The sequence below is a fragment of the Pempheris klunzingeri genome, chromosome 17 (assembly GCF_042242105.1).
Source record: "Pempheris klunzingeri isolate RE-2024b chromosome 17, fPemKlu1.hap1, whole genome shotgun sequence".
Taxonomy (NCBI): Eukaryota; Metazoa; Chordata; class Actinopteri; order Acropomatiformes; family Pempheridae; genus Pempheris; species Pempheris klunzingeri.
This window is the reverse complement of record NC_092028.1, coordinates 1334340-1352270: the sequence shown is the minus strand read 5'-3', so window position 1 is coordinate 1352270 and position 17931 is coordinate 1334340. Positions and strand designations below refer to the sequence as shown.

General features: G+C 45.6%; 1 protein-coding gene across 1 annotated transcript; it reads right to left on the bottom strand.

Annotated features, from left to right (window-relative positions):
- Positions 1–1959: 1959 nt before the first annotated feature.
- On the bottom strand, positions 1960–16586 carry st6galnac2 (ST6 (alpha-N-acetyl-neuraminyl-2,3-beta-galactosyl-1,3)-N-acetylgalactosaminide alpha-2,6-sialyltransferase 2). The gene is made up of 9 exons (XM_070848681.1): positions 16489–16586; positions 7829–7934; positions 7064–7235; positions 5691–5844; positions 4906–5044; positions 4707–4810; positions 2997–3077; positions 2813–2915; positions 1960–2139 (listed from the first exon to the last, which is right to left on the bottom strand). Exons 1-9 carry the CDS (start codon positions 16584–16586, stop codon positions 1960–1962), a joined length of 1137 nt encoding a protein of 378 aa, XP_070704782.1.
- Between the last annotated feature and the right edge of the window lie 1345 nt (positions 16587–17931).

Sequence of the window (17931 nt, the reverse complement as noted above, 5' to 3'; positions counted from 1 at the left end):
GTTTGGAGTTTTTTAAGTGGGGTTATGTGAGGTCCCTCTCCATAGTCGGTGTATTACCGACAGTAGATGACGGTCGGCACGCCTCCAGTATGGAGAAGCAGGCAGGAGTCCCCACATGGACGGGGATAAAACAACCCCAGTTTAAGTGTACACTGCATTTAGAATAATTTCACCTCTTGACATTGTCATAAAGCCCTTTTAGACAAAGTTTTATTGCTCCCTTAAAAGCCACCAAACTCCACTGACAAAAACAGTAATTTTACCTCCCTGAACACAAGACTTGCTGGTCAGCTGCTGCCTCCGCCATTTAGTTTGTTGTGTTATTGTGTGACTCTGGTGTTTTAAAAGGTTGGTTAAAATCCAAACTAACATGTTAAAACACCAAAGTCACAGCAACTACACCAATAACTCCTGTGTTCTGCAAGGTAAAATTACTGCATTTGTCAATGAAGTCTGGTGTGTTTGAAGCGAGCGATAACAGCTTCTTACACAGTTAAAATATCGACCTTCACCACTCTGCAAGATACAGCAAGAAGATTCACATCTGGTATAAGTATTATTTACACATAACATAGTTTATAGAAGGAGTATAATATCATCAAATTAGCCTGCGTGCTAGTTAGCTAGCTAACACTAGAGGGCTTTTCAGACTGCATTTAGCCTGCAGGCTAACAGCTTTTATGTTTTCTTCAATTCTGCATCGCTAACAATTAGAAATGAAATGAAACCTTTAACCCAGGACTGCAGCGTCAAACGTACAGTCCTGGAATCAGGTTAAACCTGGGTTAACAATGTGTGCGTGAGTTAGCACGGGGCTAACTATGGGCTAACAGACTACCCCATGGACGTCTACAGAGACCTGGACGCGGCACTCAGGGATCCGTTCATTCCTCTGAACGCTGCTCAGTGCTGCACGAGGTCAAAAAGGTCAGACTAGCCGGCTAACTTCCTGTTAGCTCACTGCTAACTAGAAGGGGAATAAAATGATCTAATCGTGCCGCTCCTGTAGACTTTCAGTTATCGGACTCAATGGATCAAATTCTGAAATGAAAAAAAGTCTCCTCTGATTTCCAGACGTCTCTTTGACAATGTGAGTCTGTGATTATCTGGGCCCTTCCTGGGGGTAATAATGTTCAGAGAGAAAAGCCCTTCGGTGACATTAGCTAGCTAACTTGGCTAGTTAGTACGCAGGCCTCTGGTGAGTATCGGTACAGTATCGGTACAGTATCGGTACAGTAACGGTACAGTAGCGGTACAGTATCGGTACAGTATCGGTACAGTAACGTACAGTATCGGTACAGTATCGGTACAGTAGCGGTACAGTAACGGTACAGTATCGGTACAGTAGCGGTACAGTAACGTACAGTAACGGTACAGTAACGTACAGTAACGGTACAGTATCGGTACAGTAACGGTACAGTAACGGTACAGTATCGGTACAGTATCGGTACAGTAACGGTACAGTAACGGTACAGTATCGGTACAGTAGTGGCTCCATGAAGCTCCTCAGTAGGTATAAAACAGAAACATTGAGTTTCTGGGTTCAAACTTCAGCCATCAGTCACCTGTACCACACACACACACATACAGACACACACACACACACACACACACACACACACACACACACACACACACACAGACACAATGCAGCTGCCCAGCTGTCTGCACTGGGCTCTGCTGAGGATGACTGACTGACTGACTGACTGACTGTCTGACTGACTGACTGACTGTCTGACTGTCTGACTGACTGACTGTCTGACTGACTGACTGACTGACTGACTGTCTGACTGACTGACTGTCTGACTGACTGACTGACTGTCTGACTGACTGTCTGACTGTCTGACTGACTGACTGACTGTCTGACTGACTGTCTGACTGACTGACTGACGGTGGTGCACGGCTGAAGATGATGAAGATGATGAAGAGGAAAGCCGTGCTCTGAGGGGCTGTCCCCCCTCAGCTGTCCCCCCCCCTCTGGTACAGCTGGAGGACCCTCCTGCGGTGCAGCATCTCCCACAGCCGGCTCTCCATCCGCAGGTCGTGGTTGGCGAAGAACCTCAGAGGCCTCCGTCTGGAGTCGTAGTAGTGGTCGGAGAACGCAGCGTAGTTCTTGGTGATGAAGCCGTAGGCGGAAACCTGCAGGACACACGGACAGACGGCCCCCCCCCCACTGCTGCTTACCATCACTTCTAACACTGTGTTTGATATGAGATGAATAATATCATGTCCTGTAATGATACCACTCTGTGAGAGGAGCTTCTCCAGGTTCACTCTGCTGATAACACTTCAGCTAAGTTACACTTTCAGACTCTGGTTTACTTCACTGGAGGATCTGAATGTCTCTTCCTCTGCTGTCCCTCAATACCTCCAACCTTCAGTCAATACATCCACGCTGCCGTGGCTGCACGCTTTGTTTTTGCCCACATTTGGTCAGATTTCTACCATTAACATGAGCTGAATTAGCCAGCAGCAGCTCCTGTCTGCAGTGGACCCGTGGATGTAAAGACAACCATCACTGGATCACTGAGAGACTGAAGGAAACCTAAAAACAGCTCAATTCTCAGGCAAGTTCTGCATGTTCATCTTTGTTTATTTTGATATCATTTTGACTTTGTTTTCCATTTCAGTTTGGTTTGGATTAGTTTTTAAAGCCAGTTTTAGCCTAATGGTTTAAATTCGTTGTTATTTTTCAAACGTACCTAGTTTTACTTTAGTTCTTTTTGGGGGGGGGGGTATTTGTCAGGTGTACGGGGTGAAAAGGTGAGGACACGTTCTCTATAGCTTTAGCATGTTTTAGTTAGTAGATGACCTGGTCACAGGTGTGTAAGGCGGTCAGCAGCATCAGAGCCCCGGTGCTCGGCATGTACAGGTGACGAGTCCTGGCGTTTCTCATCAGACGAGACGGCAGGAAGCTGAGAAAGAGTTGAAGCACAGACAGATGACAGAGGTCACCAATCCACCACCAATACTGTCCAATCACAGCGAGGACTCACCTGCGAGCCACGTAGGAAATGAAACCCGGGTGGAGAAACCTAAAGCTGGCAGGTGATGTGTGGCCAAAATATCTCCAGGGCCTGTTGGAGGCAAAAAACACCATCATCATCATCACCATCAACATCATCATCATCATCATCATCACCATCAGCAGCAGCAACATCAGCAGCAGCAACATCAGCACTGCTGGAACGTGACTAAACTCTGTGTTAAGTAAAATCTGAGGTAAAGTTTTCTCTTGAACTTCTGCTCCACCAGACCTCAGAGGAAAAACTACAGTTTTTACTTCACTGCATTTATCTGTTTTGTTATAAACTAAACTTTCAGGCCAATTTCCTGGTTGCAGCTTCTCCCCTGTGAAGCTTTTCCTCTGAATGATCTGAATCATGTGAATGTGTTTTTAATAACGTTGGGAAGGAGTCACTTTGGGCTCTGGATCAGTGTGGCGCATTGTGTGATTTTTACGAACCCAACAATCAAAGGATTCATGGAGAACCCTGGTGTTTTTAACCCTTGACCATGTTTGTACATATTCTGGTGTCTAAAAAAATGGAACTGGTCCAGCTGGCAGAAGCAGAAACAGCTGTTATATTGTCCTCAAACCCACCAGGCCAACAGAACACAAGACTTTGTGTAACTTTGGCATTTTAAGGGTTAATTTGGATCCAAACAAACCCTTTAAAACACCAAAGTCACACAGTGACACCAACACACTGACTGATGGAGGCAGCAGCAGAGCAGCAGCTCCTGTGTCCTGTTCTCTAAAATCCCTGTTTTAGTGAATGTAGTCTGGTGTGTGTGCTGTTTGTGGTTAAACCAAAAGGATCTTCCAGGTCTCTCTCTGTAGGGATCCTTTCCATGATGCTGTCACACACTTAGAATAACACTCTGAGCCTGTCAGTGGATCAAACAAGCTCTTTTAGTGGACCTACTGTGATCAGGTGCAGTTGTCCCAAAGGATCACGTTGCAGCCATTGCAGCCCGTTTGGTGGCTGCTGGCTGAGGTGATCTACTGGACCAGTTCCAACACTTTTACTACCTACCAGTCACTCAGACACCAAAAACAGCAGAGTCACCGTTTAATGGAGGAAATAAGCAGCAGATGAATCCAGAATGAAAAGAATCATCAGCTGCAGTCTGATACTAAATAGTGATGAGGATCAATAATCTACTGATAGAATCTAGAACAGTACAACAGGCACAGGGGACACTTCACTGCTCCAAGGACTTTAACTTTTAATTAGACTCTCAGACCTTTACTGTACTTTAATGTGCTTTTACTGACTAATACTGTTCCTGATCTGAGTTCTTCCTCCACTACTGACACCCAGGAGCAGGTTTAAATGCACTCCCTGTGAGTCCCTTTGTACAAAAACAATGAAAGTGCTGGAAAAAAACCTAATATTAAAAAGATCAGGGGTAACAATTAAGGGAACTGTTCATGATCAATACGACCTGCTGATCTTTTTAGGCTTCTGCTGCCACCTACAGGCCAGATGTGGTGTCACAGGACAGAGGGGAAGTGGAAGAAATGCTTTTATTTTCTGTAAACACACTCAGAAGTTACAGTAAGAGATAAGTGTAAGAGAAAGCACAGTCAATAAAAGAGTCCAGCACGCCTCCGTCGCTGCTTTACACTCATAGAGACGTCAGAGCGAAGGTTCCACTGACCGGTCACTCACCTGGGACTGAGGGGGGCACTAACTCACCTGTCGCCCTTGTCTTTGCCTGAGCTGACAGTCTGACCCTGAAGAGCAGCCGCAATCATCATGTAATCCCTGTGGTTTGATGGGATGAAGATGTATTTCATGTCCTGCAGAAGAAGAAGAAGAGGAGGAAGAGGAGGATGAACAGAGATGAACCCACGTGAGGACATTAAGACCTCCTCAGAGGTTTGTGTCTCCTCACCGGACTCTGAGGGATGGAGGTGAATCCGTCTCTTCGGTACCAGCTGAGGGCGTGCTTCATGGTGTTGGTGGTGAATCCGTAGAAGGAGGTCTTCGTCCCCACGTCTTCCTCAAAACCTTTGATCACAGCTCCATTCACCCTGAGGAGCAGGAGTACAGACAGACGCCGTCGTATGAGCTTAAAAGGACACCTGTATTTCTAAGCCTGACACCAGACTCCACTGAGAAAAACTGTGATTTTACCACACAAAATAGAGGAGTTACGGGTCCACTGCTGCCTCATTCAGTTAGTTAGTTAGTGTTATTGTGTGACTTTGGTCTTTTAAAGGGTTCATTTGCATCCAAACGAACCCTTTAAGACACAAAAGTCACACGATAAGTCACACAAAGTCCTGAGTTCTGGTGAGGTAAAACACCTGTTTTAGTGAATGTAGTCTGGTGTGTGTGCTGTTTGTGGTTAAACCAAAAGGATCTTCCAGGTCTCTCTCTGTAGGGATCCTTTCCATGATGCTGTCACACACTTAGAATAACACTCTGAGCCTGTCAGTGGATCAAACAAGCTCTTTTAGTGGACCTACTGTGATCAGGTGCAGTTGTCCCAAAGGATCACGTTGCAGCCATTGCAGCCCGTTTGGTGTCTGCTGGCTGAGGTGATCTACTGGACCAGTTCCAACACTTTTACTACCTACCAGTCACTCAGACACCAGGATGTGGACACAGAGGACCCCAGGGGTAGAAACACTGAACTACTAACAGATAAGTGTCACTAACTGTGTTCAGTCTCACCTGAAGACGAAGTCGTGGCTGTTGATGTTCCCCCCCTGTCTGGACCCTCTCAGGATGCCTCCGTTTCCCACCACAGCGCAGCGAATACACCTGCCAGATGAGTCTCGACCAAAGAGGTGGGAGCTGTTGAGGAGGGACAGCGCTGACTGGATGACTGCAGGAGCACAAGAAGTCAGGAGGAAGTGAGGGACGGTGGAACGACGACATGTCAGCCTTCATCACACAGGACGCTGACGGTGGAGACCATTCACACCGAAAGACGGCCTCGAGTTAATTTAGCCAGCGTACGTTTGGAGGTTAAAGGTCACGTTAGCCACATTAGCCTTTAGCTGCAGGTACAGCTTGATCAGAAACTTGTAGCGTCACTTGGCCCCCGGCTTGTTGGTGTGGACTGATTCTGTCAGCAGAGCTTCTGGTTCAAACCCTCAACGTGAACTTTGTGAAACTTTTTCAGACAAAATCAACTCATTATCGACTCCTTGGTGCCGGAGCAGATAACTGCAGGTCTGAAGTACCCAAACCTCACTAGATGAATGAAGTGCACTCCACCTCCAGTTTGACATTTAGCTCATTGAAAACACTCAATCTTTGTGTTTTGTGACTTAATATCACAAAACTGGAAATTAACGGCTCAGAATTTAGAAATGAATGAATATTTGGAGTTATGGTTATGGAACTGAAGTGAGCGAAAAAATTAACATATTACTACTAATAATAATAATAATAATGTGCATTCAAATATATCTATATAATATGTAACATTTCTGTCTTTTTATTAGGGGTGGAAAGATTCACCGGTACGAACTGAAGATCGATTTGACCTTTAAAGATACGAGGGAGTTCTGAATGGACCTAAAGGTAACATGAAGCGGTCGACTGCTGGCTCTAGAGTGAAACACCGGTTGACTTTGCTGCTAAATGTGGCCACTGCAGCGAGAACAAGAACAATGATGCTCACCAGGCTAACATGAGCATAACGTCATTTCAGGGGCGGCGACAACATGAACAAAGGTTACAGAGAGCCATTAAACCTGGAATCTGAAGGCTGGAAGACATTTGGACTTTTAAAGGACGGAAGATCGAACAAACGTTCGGCCAAATGTAAAGTAGACCGCCAAGAACAAGCGACGCCTGGACTCCCAGCTGTCCACAGCACTGGGGACGTTGATGAGATGCTGCTTTATGGAATTACTGTTGTTTTACCTGAACACGGCTGGTCATTGCTCCTCCATAGACTCTCTGTCTCTAATCTCTGCCATCAGCAAACACTGAGTGGTACGATGTCAGTGTTAGAAGACTTCTGTCAAGTTTATGTCTTTATGCAAATGACTGAAGGGGTTGGAGTCTTAATATTTCTGCATTTGCGTGGTTACCGTCGACAGGAAGTCCCTTCCAGCCGTATGGAGACGCCCGGGTGCTCAGCTGCTCCAGGGCGGGTTTGGAGAAACTTCCGGCCCACTGGAGGAGCGGCACCGAGAAGTTAAACTTCTGTTGGAGGAGGACGTCGTTGCTCACTGCGTTCCTCAGAGAACACGACGTGTCCACCTGGAGACAAACACAGTGAGTCTGTATGACGAGGTGATGAAAACATGAGACCAGAGAGCAAACGGCTCATCCATCCATCCAGACCTCCAACAGCAGCTCCTGCCCCACACACCACACTTTAAACGCCCTCATCCAGAGAACCCACACTCCACACGGGGCGTCACATGATCTCCTGTCTACAACACCACGTGGACAAACATGGCCGCCCCGTGAGAGTTGGACCTGTGAGTCATCCTGCTGGATGGAGGAGGAGGAGGAGGAGGAGGAGGAGGAGGAGGAGCTAACTTTGTGAAGAGTTTATCATACAAACACCTTCATCACTTCCACTGCAGAAACAACATCTCTAGAATATATTGTTTCCACAGTTTCTTCTACATAAAACAATGTTTTTCTTGTGTGTGTCCCCTCAGGGTTCACCCGCTTGGTGTCTCAACACACTTTCTTACATCGTGGCTACAGGTGTGACCTCCTCCTCCTCCTCCTCTTCCTCCTCCTCCTCCTCCTCCTCCTCCTCCTCCTCCTCCTCCTCCTCCTCCTCCTCCTCCTCCTCTTCCTCCTCTCCCTCCTCCTCCTCATGTGATTGTGAAACTCACCATCTGATCTCGTTCTTCCTCTGCAGCTGCCGACACCAGCGACGAGTCGAACTGATCGTCATCTGGAGGCTCCTCGCTGCCATCTGCTGTCTGCTCACTGAGCTCACTGAACACACACACACACTTTATTCAGTTTAAATACAGAGAGCACAGCTGTGGTTATACATGAGGACAGCAAATCAGCACATCAGGGGGACACATCCTTCATGAACAGGACATTGGTCGGTATCAGTCTGTAAAGAAGCGTCCTCTGATTGGTCGGTATCAGTCTGTAAAGAAGCGTCCTCTGATTGGTCGGTATCAGTCTGTATAAAGAAGCGTCCTCTGATTGGTCGGTATCAGTCTGTATAAAGAAGCGTCCTCTGATTGGTCGGTATCAGTCTGTATAAAGAAGCGTCCTCTGATTGGTCGGTATCAGTCTGTAAAGAAGCGTCCTCTGATTGGTCGGTATCAGTCTGTAAAGAAGCGTCCTCTGATTGGTCGGTATCAGTCTGTATAAAGAAGCGTCCTCTGATTGGTCGGTATCAGTCTGTAAAGAAGCGTCCTCTGATTGGTCGGTATCAGTCTATAAAGAAGCGTCCTCTGATTGGTCGGTATCAGTCTATAAAGAAGCGTCCTCTGATTGGTCGGTATCAGTCTGTATAAAGAAGCGTCCTCTGATTGGTCGGTATCAGTCTATAAAGAAGCGTCCTCTGATTGGTCGGTATCAGTCTGTAAAGAAGCGTCCTCTGATTGGTCGGTATCAGTCTGTGTAAAGAAGCGTCCTCTGATTGGTCGGTATCAGTCTATAAAGAAGCGTCCTCTGATTGGTTGGTATCAGTCTGTAAAGAAGCGTCCTCTGATTGGTCGGTATCAGTCTGTAAAGAAGCGTCCTCTGATTGGTCGGTATCAGTCTATAAAGAAGCGTCCTCTGATTGGTCGGTATCAGTCTGTAAAGAAGCGTCCTCTGATTGGTCGGTATCAGTCTGTATAAAGAAGCGTCCTCTGATTGGTCGGTATCAGTCTATAAAGAAGCGTCCTCTGATTGGTCGGCATCAGTCTATAAAGAAGCGTCCTCTGATTGGTCGGCATCAGTCTATAAAGAAGCGTCCTCTGATTGGTCGGTATCAGTCCGTGTAAAGAAGCGTCCTCTGATTGGTCGGTATCAGTCCGTGTAAAGAAGCGTCCTCTGATTGGTCGGTATCAGTCTGTAAAGAAGCGTCCTCTGATTGGTCGGTATCAGTCTATAAAGAAGCGTCCTCTGATTGGTCGGTATCAGTCTATAAAGAAGCGTCCTCTGATTGGTCGGTATCAGTCTATAAAGAAGCGTCCTCTGATTGGTCGGTATCAGTCCGTGTAAAGAAGCGTCCTCTGATTGGTCGGTATCAGTCTATACAGAAGCGTCCTCTGATTGGTTGGTATCAGTCTGTATAAAGAAGCGTCCTCTGATTGGTCGGTATCAGTCTGTATAAAGAAGCGTCCTCTGATTGGTCGGTATCAGTCTGTAAAGAAGCGTCCTCTGATTGGTCGGTATCAGTCTGTAAAGAAGCGTCCTCTGATTGGTCGGCATCAGTCTATAAAGAAGCGTCCTCTGATTGGTCGGTATCAGTCTATAAAGAAGCGTCCTCTGATTGGTCGGTATCAGTCTATAAAGAAGCGTCCTCTGATTGGTCGGTATCAGTCTATAAAGAAGCGTCCTCTGATTGGTCGGTATCAGTCTATACAGAAGCGTCCTCTGATTGGTTGGTATCAGTCTGTATAAAGAAGCGTCCTCTGATTGGTCGGTATCAGTCTGTGTAAAGAAGCGTCCTCTGATTGGTCGGTATCAGTCTGTATAAAGAAGCGTCCTCTGATTGGTCGGTATCAGTCTGTAAAGAAGCGTCCTCTGATTGGTCGGTATCAGTCTGTGTAAAGAAGCGTCCTCTGATTGGTCGGTATCAGTCTGTGTAAAGAAGCGTCCTCTGATTGGTCGGTATCAGTCTGTATAAAGAAGCGTCCTCTGATTGGTCGGTATCAGTCTGTAAAGAAGCGTCCTCTGATTGGTCGGTATCAGTCTGTAAAGAAGCGTCCTCTGATTGGTCGGTATCAGTCTGTATAAAGAAGCGTCCTCTGATTGGTCGGTATCAGTCTGTAAAGAAGCGTCCTCTGATTGGTCGGTATCAGTCTGTATAAAGAAGCGTCCTCTGATTGGTCGGTATCAGTCTATAAAGAAGCGTCCTCTGATTGGTCGGTATCAGTCTGTGTAAAGAAGCGTCCTCTGATTGGTCGGTATCAGTCTGTGTAAAGAAGCGTCCTCTGATTGGTCGGTATCAGTCTGTAAAGAAGCGTCCTCTGATTGGTCGGTATCAGTCTGTAAAGAAGCGTCCTCTGATTGGTCGGTATCAGTCTATAAAGAAGCGTCCTCTGATTGGTCGGTATCAGTCTATAAAGAAGCGTCCTCTGATTGGTCGGTATCAGTCCGTGTAAAGAAGCGTCCTCTGATTGGTCGGTATCAGTCTGTAAAGAAGCGTCCTCTGATTGGTCGGCATCAGTCTATAAAGAAGCGTCCTCTGATTGGTCGGCATCAGTCTATAAAGAAGCGTCCTCTGATTGGTCGGTATCAGTCTGTAAAGAAGCGTCCTCTGATTGGTCGGTATCAGTCTATAAAGAAGCGTCCTCTGATTGGTCGGCATCAGTCTATAAAGAAGCGTCCTCTGATTGGTCGGCATCAGTCTATAAAGAAGCGTCCTCTGATTGGTCGGCATCAGTCTATAAAGAAGCGTCCTCTGATTGGTCGGTATCAGTCTATAAAGAAGCGTCCTCTGATTGGTCGGTATCAGTCTATAAAGAAGCGTCCTCTGATTGGTCGGTATCAGTCTATAAAGAAGCGTCCTCTGATTGGTCGGTATCAGTCCGTGTAAAGAAGCGTCCTCTGATTGGTCGGCATCAGTCTATACAGAAGCGTCCTCTGATTGGTCGGCATCAGTCTATAAAGAAGCGTCCTCTGATTGGTCGGCATCAGTCTATACAGAAGCGTCCTCTGATTGGTCGGTATCAGTCTATACAGAAGCGTCCTCTGATTGGTCGGCATCAGTCTGTGTAAAGAAGCGTCCTCTGATTGGTCGGCATCAGTCTATAAAGAAGCGTCCTCTGATTGGTCGGCATCAGTCTATAAAGAAGCGTCCTCTGATTGGTCGGCATCAGTCTATAAAGAAGCGTCCTCTGATTGGTCGGTATCAGTCTGTAAAGAAGCGTCCTCTGATTGGTCGGCATCAGTCTATAAAGAAGCGTCCTCTGATTGGTCGGTATCAGTCTATAAAGAAGCGTCCTCTGATTGGTTGGTATCAGTCTATAAAGAAGCGTCCTCTGATTGGTTGGTATCAGTCTATAAAGAAGCGTCCTCTGATTGGTCGGTATCAGTCTGTAAAGAAGCGTCCTCTGATTGGTCGGTATCAGTCTGTAAAGAAGCGTCCTCTGATTGGTCGGTATCAGTCTATAAAGAAGCGTCCTCTGATTGGTCGGTATCAGTCTATACAGAAGCGTCTTCTGATTGGTCGGCATCAGTCTGTGTAAAGAAGCGTCCTCTGATTGGTCGGTATCAGTCTATAAAGAAGCGTCCTCTGATTGGTCGGCATCAGTCTATAAAGAAGCGTCCTCTGATTGGTCGGCATCAGTCTATAAAGAAGCGTCCTCTGATTGGTCGGCATCAGTCTATAAAGAAGCGTCCTCTGATTGGTCGGTATCAGTCTGTAAAGAAGCGTCCTCTGATTGGTCGGCATCAGTCTATAAAGAAGCGTCCTCTGATTGGTCGGTATCAGTCTATAAAGAAGCGTCCTCTGATTGGTCGGTATCAGTCTGTAAAGAAGCGTCCTCTGATTGGTCGTATCAGTCTATAAAGAAGCGTCCTCTGATTGGTTGGTATCAGTCTATAAAGAAGCGTCCTCTGATTGGTCGGTATCAGTCCGTGTAAAGAAGCGTCCTCTGATTGGTCGGTATCAGTCTATACAGAAGCGTCCTCTGATTGGTCGGTATCAGTCTATAAAGAAGCGTCCTCTGATTGGTCGGTATCAGTCTATAAAGAAGCGTCCTCTGATTGGTCGGTATCAGTCTATAAAGAAGCGTCCTCTGATTGGTTGGTATCAGTCTATAAAGAAGCGTCCTCTGATTGGTCGGTATCAGTCCGTGTAAAGAAGCGTCCTCTGATTGGTTGGTATCAGTCTATAAAGAAGCGTCCTCTGATTGGTCGGTATCAGTCTATAAAGAAGCGTCCTCTGATTGGTTGGTATCAGTCTATAAAGAAGCGTCCTCTGATTGGTTGGTATCAGTCTATAAAGAAGCGTCCTCTGATTGGTCGGTATCAGTCTGTAAAGAAGCGTCCTCTGATTGGTCGGTATCAGTCTATAAAGAAGCGTCCTCTGATTGGTCGGTATCAGTCTATACAGAAGCGTCTTCTGATTGGTCGGCATCAGTCTGTAAAGAAGCGTCCTCTGATTGGTCGGTATCAGTCTGTAAAGAAGCGTCCTCTGATTGGTCGGTATCAGTCTGTAAAGAAGCGTCCTCTGATTGGTCGGTATCAGTCTGTAAAGAAGCGTCTTCTGATTGGTCGGCATCAGTCTGTAAAGAAGCGTCCTCTGATTGGTCGGCATCAGTCTGTAAAGAAGCGTCCTCTGATTGGTCGGTATCAGTCTGTAAAGAAGCGTCCTCTGATTGGTCGGTATCAGTCTATAAAGAAGCGTCCTCTGATTGGTCGGCATCAGTCTATAAAGAAGCGTCCTCTGATTGGTCGGCATCAGTCTATAAAGAAGCGTCCTCTGATTGGTCGGCATCAGTCTATAAAGAAGCGTCCTCTGATTGGTCGGCATCAGTCTATAAAGAAGCGTCCTCTGATTGGTCGGTATCAGTCTGTAAAGAAGCGTCCTCTGATTGGTCGGTATCAGTCTATAAAGAAGCGTCCTCTGATTGGTCGGTATCAGTCTGTAAAGAAGCGTCCTCTGATTGGTCGGCATCAGTCTATAAAGAAGCGTCCTCTGATTGGTCGGTATCAGTCTATAAAGAAGCGTCCTCTGATTGGTCGGTATCAGTCTGTAAAGAAGCGTCCTCTGATTGGTCGTATCAGTCTATAAAGAAGCGTCCTCTGATTGGTTGGTATCAGTCTATAAAGAAGCGTCCTCTGATTGGTCGGTATCAGTCCGTGTAAAGAAGCGTCCTCTGATTGGTCGGTATCAGTCTATACAGAAGCGTCCTCTGATTGGTCGGTATCAGTCTATAAAGAAGCGTCCTCTGATTGGTCGGTATCAGTCTATAAAGAAGCGTCCTCTGATTGGTCGGTATCAGTCTATAAAGAAGCGTCCTCTGATTGGTTGGTATCAGTCTATAAAGAAGCGTCCTCTGATTGGTCGGTATCAGTCCGTGTAAAGAAGCGTCCTCTGATTGGTCGGTATCAGTCTATACAGAAGCGTCCTCTGATTGGTCGGTATCAGTCTATAAAGAAGCGTCCTCTGATTGGTCGGTATCAGTCTATAAAGAAGCGTCCTCTGATTGGTCGGTATCAGTCTATAAAGAAGCGTCCTCTGATTGGTCGGTATCAGTCTATAAAGAAGCGTCCTCTGATTGGTCGGTATCAGTCTGTAAAGAAGCGTCCTCTGATTGGTCGGTATCAGTCTATAAAGAAGCGTCCTCTGATTGGTCGGTATCAGTCTATAAAGAAGCGTCCTCTGATTGGTCGGTATCAGTCTGTAAAGAAGCGTCCTCTGATTGGTCGGTATCAGTCTGTATAAAGAAGCGTCCTCTGATTGGTCGGTATCAGTCTGTATAAAGAAGCGTCCTCTGATTGGTCGGTATCAGTCTGTGTAAAGAAGCGTCCTCTGATTGGTCGGTATCAGTCTGTGTAAAGAAGCGTCCTCTGATTGGTCGGTATCAGTCTGTAAAGAAGCGTCCTCTGATTGGTCGGTATCAGTCTGTATAAAGAAGCGTCCTCTGATTGGTCGGTATCAGTCTGTAAAGAAGCGTCCTCTGATTGGTCGGTATCAGTCTGTAAAGAAGCGTCCTCTGATTGGTCGGTATCAGTCTATAAAGAAGCGTCCTCTGATTGGTCGGTATCAGTCATGATCCTGCATTTTGTTAAGTTCCGTTTTTGTTTCGTCTCCTGTTGTCTTGTCATTTCCTGTTGTATTTTGTAGTATCCTGTTTTCCCTCGTCTCAGTCAGCTTTACTTCCTGCTGTCTGTGATTGTCTGGCTCCTCCCTGATTGTTTCCACCTGTTCCCCATTACTCTGTGTATTTATTGTCTGCGTCTCTCTCTGTCCTGTGCCAGTTCATCATGTCCATTGTTGTGCCTTCCTGTGATTTCTGGTTCATGAATTTGATGATCGGAGCACTGTTTCGGAGGTTTGGTTTTCTTTTCAGTTGTGTACTTTGTTTCAAGCCCTGTCTTGCTCCTTCAGTTGTTAACTTTGATATTAGCCTAGCCTAGTCATTCTTTAGTTGCTACTTGCTACTACACTGTTTCGTGTTTTGAGAGCCCTTTCTGGCCTGAGTTTTTCTGTTACGTTTTGATTTTGTTTTGTTTGATCACTCCTGTTTTCTTCAGAGTCGCCTTTTGTTAGATTAGTTTCAGGGTTTTGTCTTTGTTCCTGATTTTGTCCTGCTTTTTTGAATAAAGTTTCTTTGTTACTTTACTGAGTCGAGCGTGTGGGTTCCATAGTCTTGTCTGCCCGGACCTTGTCAGGTATCAGTCTATAAAGAAGCGTCCTCTGATTGGTCGGTATCAGTCCGTGTGAAGAAGTCCTGTGGACCACCGACTGTATATCAAGATGGACGACACATGCCTGTTTCCTCCTACTTTTATAAAAAGAGCTGATAACTGGTAACAGGTTAGAGTTGGCTGTCAATCATGACATTTCAATCCCATCTTATAAAAGAAGACGGTCAGTGGTTCGGCCTTGCAAAGGCCTTTGGGATGATGAACTGTGATTCACGGCTCTAACGTTAGCTAGCATTAGCTACATGAGCATTAGGGACGGGCCATCATTTTCAAATAGTCGTTAAATTAGAAAAAATAAATATAACTATCATCATGTTTTAAAAAGCATATTGTCATTTGTTTTTCTGGTGTCGGGCAGTTCGCCCGTCCGGAGCAGAGGATTGATCCTTTGAAGTGACCCTTAAAGCAGGGTTAGGCTATAAAAAGATTTCCCAAGCTCTGAACATCTCACGGAGCACCGTTCAATCCATCATCCGGAAATGGAAATTGTACGGCACAACTGCAAACCTACCAAGACACGGCCGTCCACCTAAACTTACAGGCCGAACAAGGAGAGCACTGATCAGAGATGCAGCCAAGAGGCCCGTGGTGACTCTGGACGAACTGCAGAGATCCACAGCTCAGGTGGGGGAATCTGTCCACAGGACAACTATTAGTCTGCACTGCACAATTCTGGCCTTTATGGAAGAGTGGCAAGAAGAAAACCATAAGAAGTCCTGTTTGCAGTTTGCCAGAAGCCATGTGGGAGACACAGCAAACATGTGGAAGAAGGTGCTCTGGTCAGAGGAGACCAAAACGCTATGTGTGGAGGAAAACTAACACTGCACATCACTGACCTAAATCCAATCGAGAATCTGTGGCAAGATCTGAAAACTGCCGTTCACACACGCTCTCCATCTAATCTGACTGAGTTTGAGCTGTTTTGCAAAGAAGAATGGGCAAAAATTTCAGTCTCTCGATGTGCAAAGCTGGTAGAGACGTACCCCAAAAGATTTGCAGCTGTAATTGCAGCAAAAGGCGGTTCCACAAAGTACTGACTCAGGGGGGCTGAATACTTTTGCACACTGTACTTTTCAGTTTTTTATTTGTTAAATGAAATTAAAATCATGTATAATTGTCTTTCTGCTTCACAGTTGTGTGCCACTTTGTGTTGGTCTTTCACATAAAATTCCAATAAAATATATTTGTGTTTGTGGTCGTAACGTGACAAGATGTGGAAAAGGCTGAATACTTTTGAAAGCCACTGTAGGTGAATCAGCTGCAGCTCTTTTGGCCACACACAGGGAACGCTTCTTCAGCGGTGCTTTTGGGTGGATACAAAGAACCTGTTAAACCCCTGTATGGTTCTCCAGAGGTTCTCCACTGGTTCTTCAGCTTAGTTTAGTTTAATGCCGCACCAGAAGTGGCTCCGCTATGATTACGAACCAGAAAAGCATCTTTAGTGCCGTTTGTGCGGTTAGCAGAAGGCTACACTGTTAGCTTTATTCAACATGGCCGCTACAGGAACGTGAAGTCAGCAGCTTCATGCTGAACTTCTCTTCATCTCTGAAGTTTGATAACATTTATGACGGGCCTCTGAGTTCGACTGTCTGATGAGGCCGTCAATAAGTGACCAAAGGCAGCAGCTGTTGAATGATTAGCTCAGTGTGACTCTCCTCTTGGCTGCTTTTCCTCGGAATGATCTGAATCTTGTGAATGTGTCTTTAATAACGTCGAGCTGTGGACTGCTGGTTGGACAGTCACAGGGGCGGGGGGGGGGGGTCTGCTCCCACTACTTTAATACTTTAAACACATTTTCCATATTACACACACAGGCGTTCACTGTGGTAACATTTTTTACAGTGTATCAGAGGGTTTTACAGTGTACTAGCAGTACTTGTAGAGGATCTGGGTACTTCAGGATGTCTTGCAGTAACCAGGTGTTTGAAGGTCCACCTACCTGTCAGATCTCAGGTTTTCGTATAAAATGGTACAAGCGATGAAACACAAAGTCCCCAACAGAAGGATTCCACACTTCGCTCTCTTCGTCGTTCTCATTGTTCCCATTAAAATCGCCATCAGGTGTGTTCAGGTGAGGCGCTGAGGCTGAAGTCCAATGCAGAACAGAGCAGGTGGATCAGCAGATAAGATAAGACCTGAGAGCGAAGGCTCACCTGGTCTCATCTGAACACACATTCCCAGGGGGGGGGCAAACAGGGTGACAGACACTCCCTCCGCCAGTGACAACAAAAACCAGTCAGTCTGCTGATGGGGGGAAAACACCTCCACCTGCCTTCATCAGGTCACACGGGCAAACACACCTGTGGTGACGTCAGCTCGGGGGCGGGGGCGGGGGCGGGGTCAGGGCCGGAGCTTCCTCTGAGGACACCGAAGTCACCTCCTCAGGGGATTCAGCACCAAGGTGATGCCATTTAGATCATATGATCAGTGGCGTCACCAAGGGGAGGCCTCTGGGTGGTGTTTTAACCCTCGTCCTGCTTTGTCTGATAAAATATAGATGTATAGATGTAGACGTGTGTGTGTGTGTGTGTGTGTGTGTAGATGTATATGTAAATAGATGTATATGGAACAATTACAGCACAAACACTGTGTGTTCATCTTTAAAATGAAAATGATCACAATCTACAGCACAAATGTTTTATATTTATAGATTTATTGTCATGAAAACGTACTTTCACAGTTAATTCAAAACGTAACTCAAAATACATTTTTTCTACAGAAAAACACACAAAAACATCAACTAACATGTGGTCTAAACAAAGACAGAAAACACTACATTACCCAAAATGCAACACAAGCCCACAGTGTGTCCTTTGGTTTTTCTAAATTATTCCTTTAAACGGAAAGTCTACAGATCAGAGCCAACATTATTTCATGAGTTTTGTTGAAGTATTTTGTAAATAAAATTGTAATATTTGAGAAATTGTTGAAATATTTTAACCAAAAAATAAATCAAAAATATTTTTTTAATGAAGGAAGTTCTAATTTAGAGGAAAAAAGGTGGAACGTTTTTGTAATGTATTATTTTGGGGAAAAAGTCAAGATCAATGTTGTGTCTTAATATTGTGAGAATAAAGTCATTATGATGAAAAAGTCGTTCCCAGAACAAAGTGTGTGATTTCACTGGATAGAAATACTTCTTTGTTCAATCTGACTCCAAATATCTCTCTGCTCATTCTTCCTGACATTAACCCCGATGCTCCATTGTAAAAACCAGGAAGTTACATTTAAGAAACTGGTCAAAGGAACGTTTTCTGACTGTTTCAAAGTCTCTGGTAAAGTCAAAGTTTAAAACCTGAAGATGTCAGAAGGCACACAGTTAATCTAATGAGAAACACACAAACGACGGGAAGACAAAGATCCGGTGTTGTAACAGCGCAGC

Bases quoted from the DNA above. Each gene is read 5' to 3' on its own strand.
- st6galnac2 (XM_070848681.1), bottom strand. From the start codon at position 16,586: ATGAGAACGACGAAGAGAGCGAAGTGTGGAATCCTTCTGTTGGGGACT. The intron at 7,935-16,488 runs GTAGGTGGACCT...GTGTGTGTTCAG, and splicing joins GAAAACCTGAGATCTGACAG to TGAGCTCAGTGAGCAGACAG. The intron at 2,140-2,812 runs GTCATCTACTAA...TGTGTCCTGCAG, and splicing joins CCTTACACACCTGTGACCAG to GTTTCCGCCTACGGCTTCAT.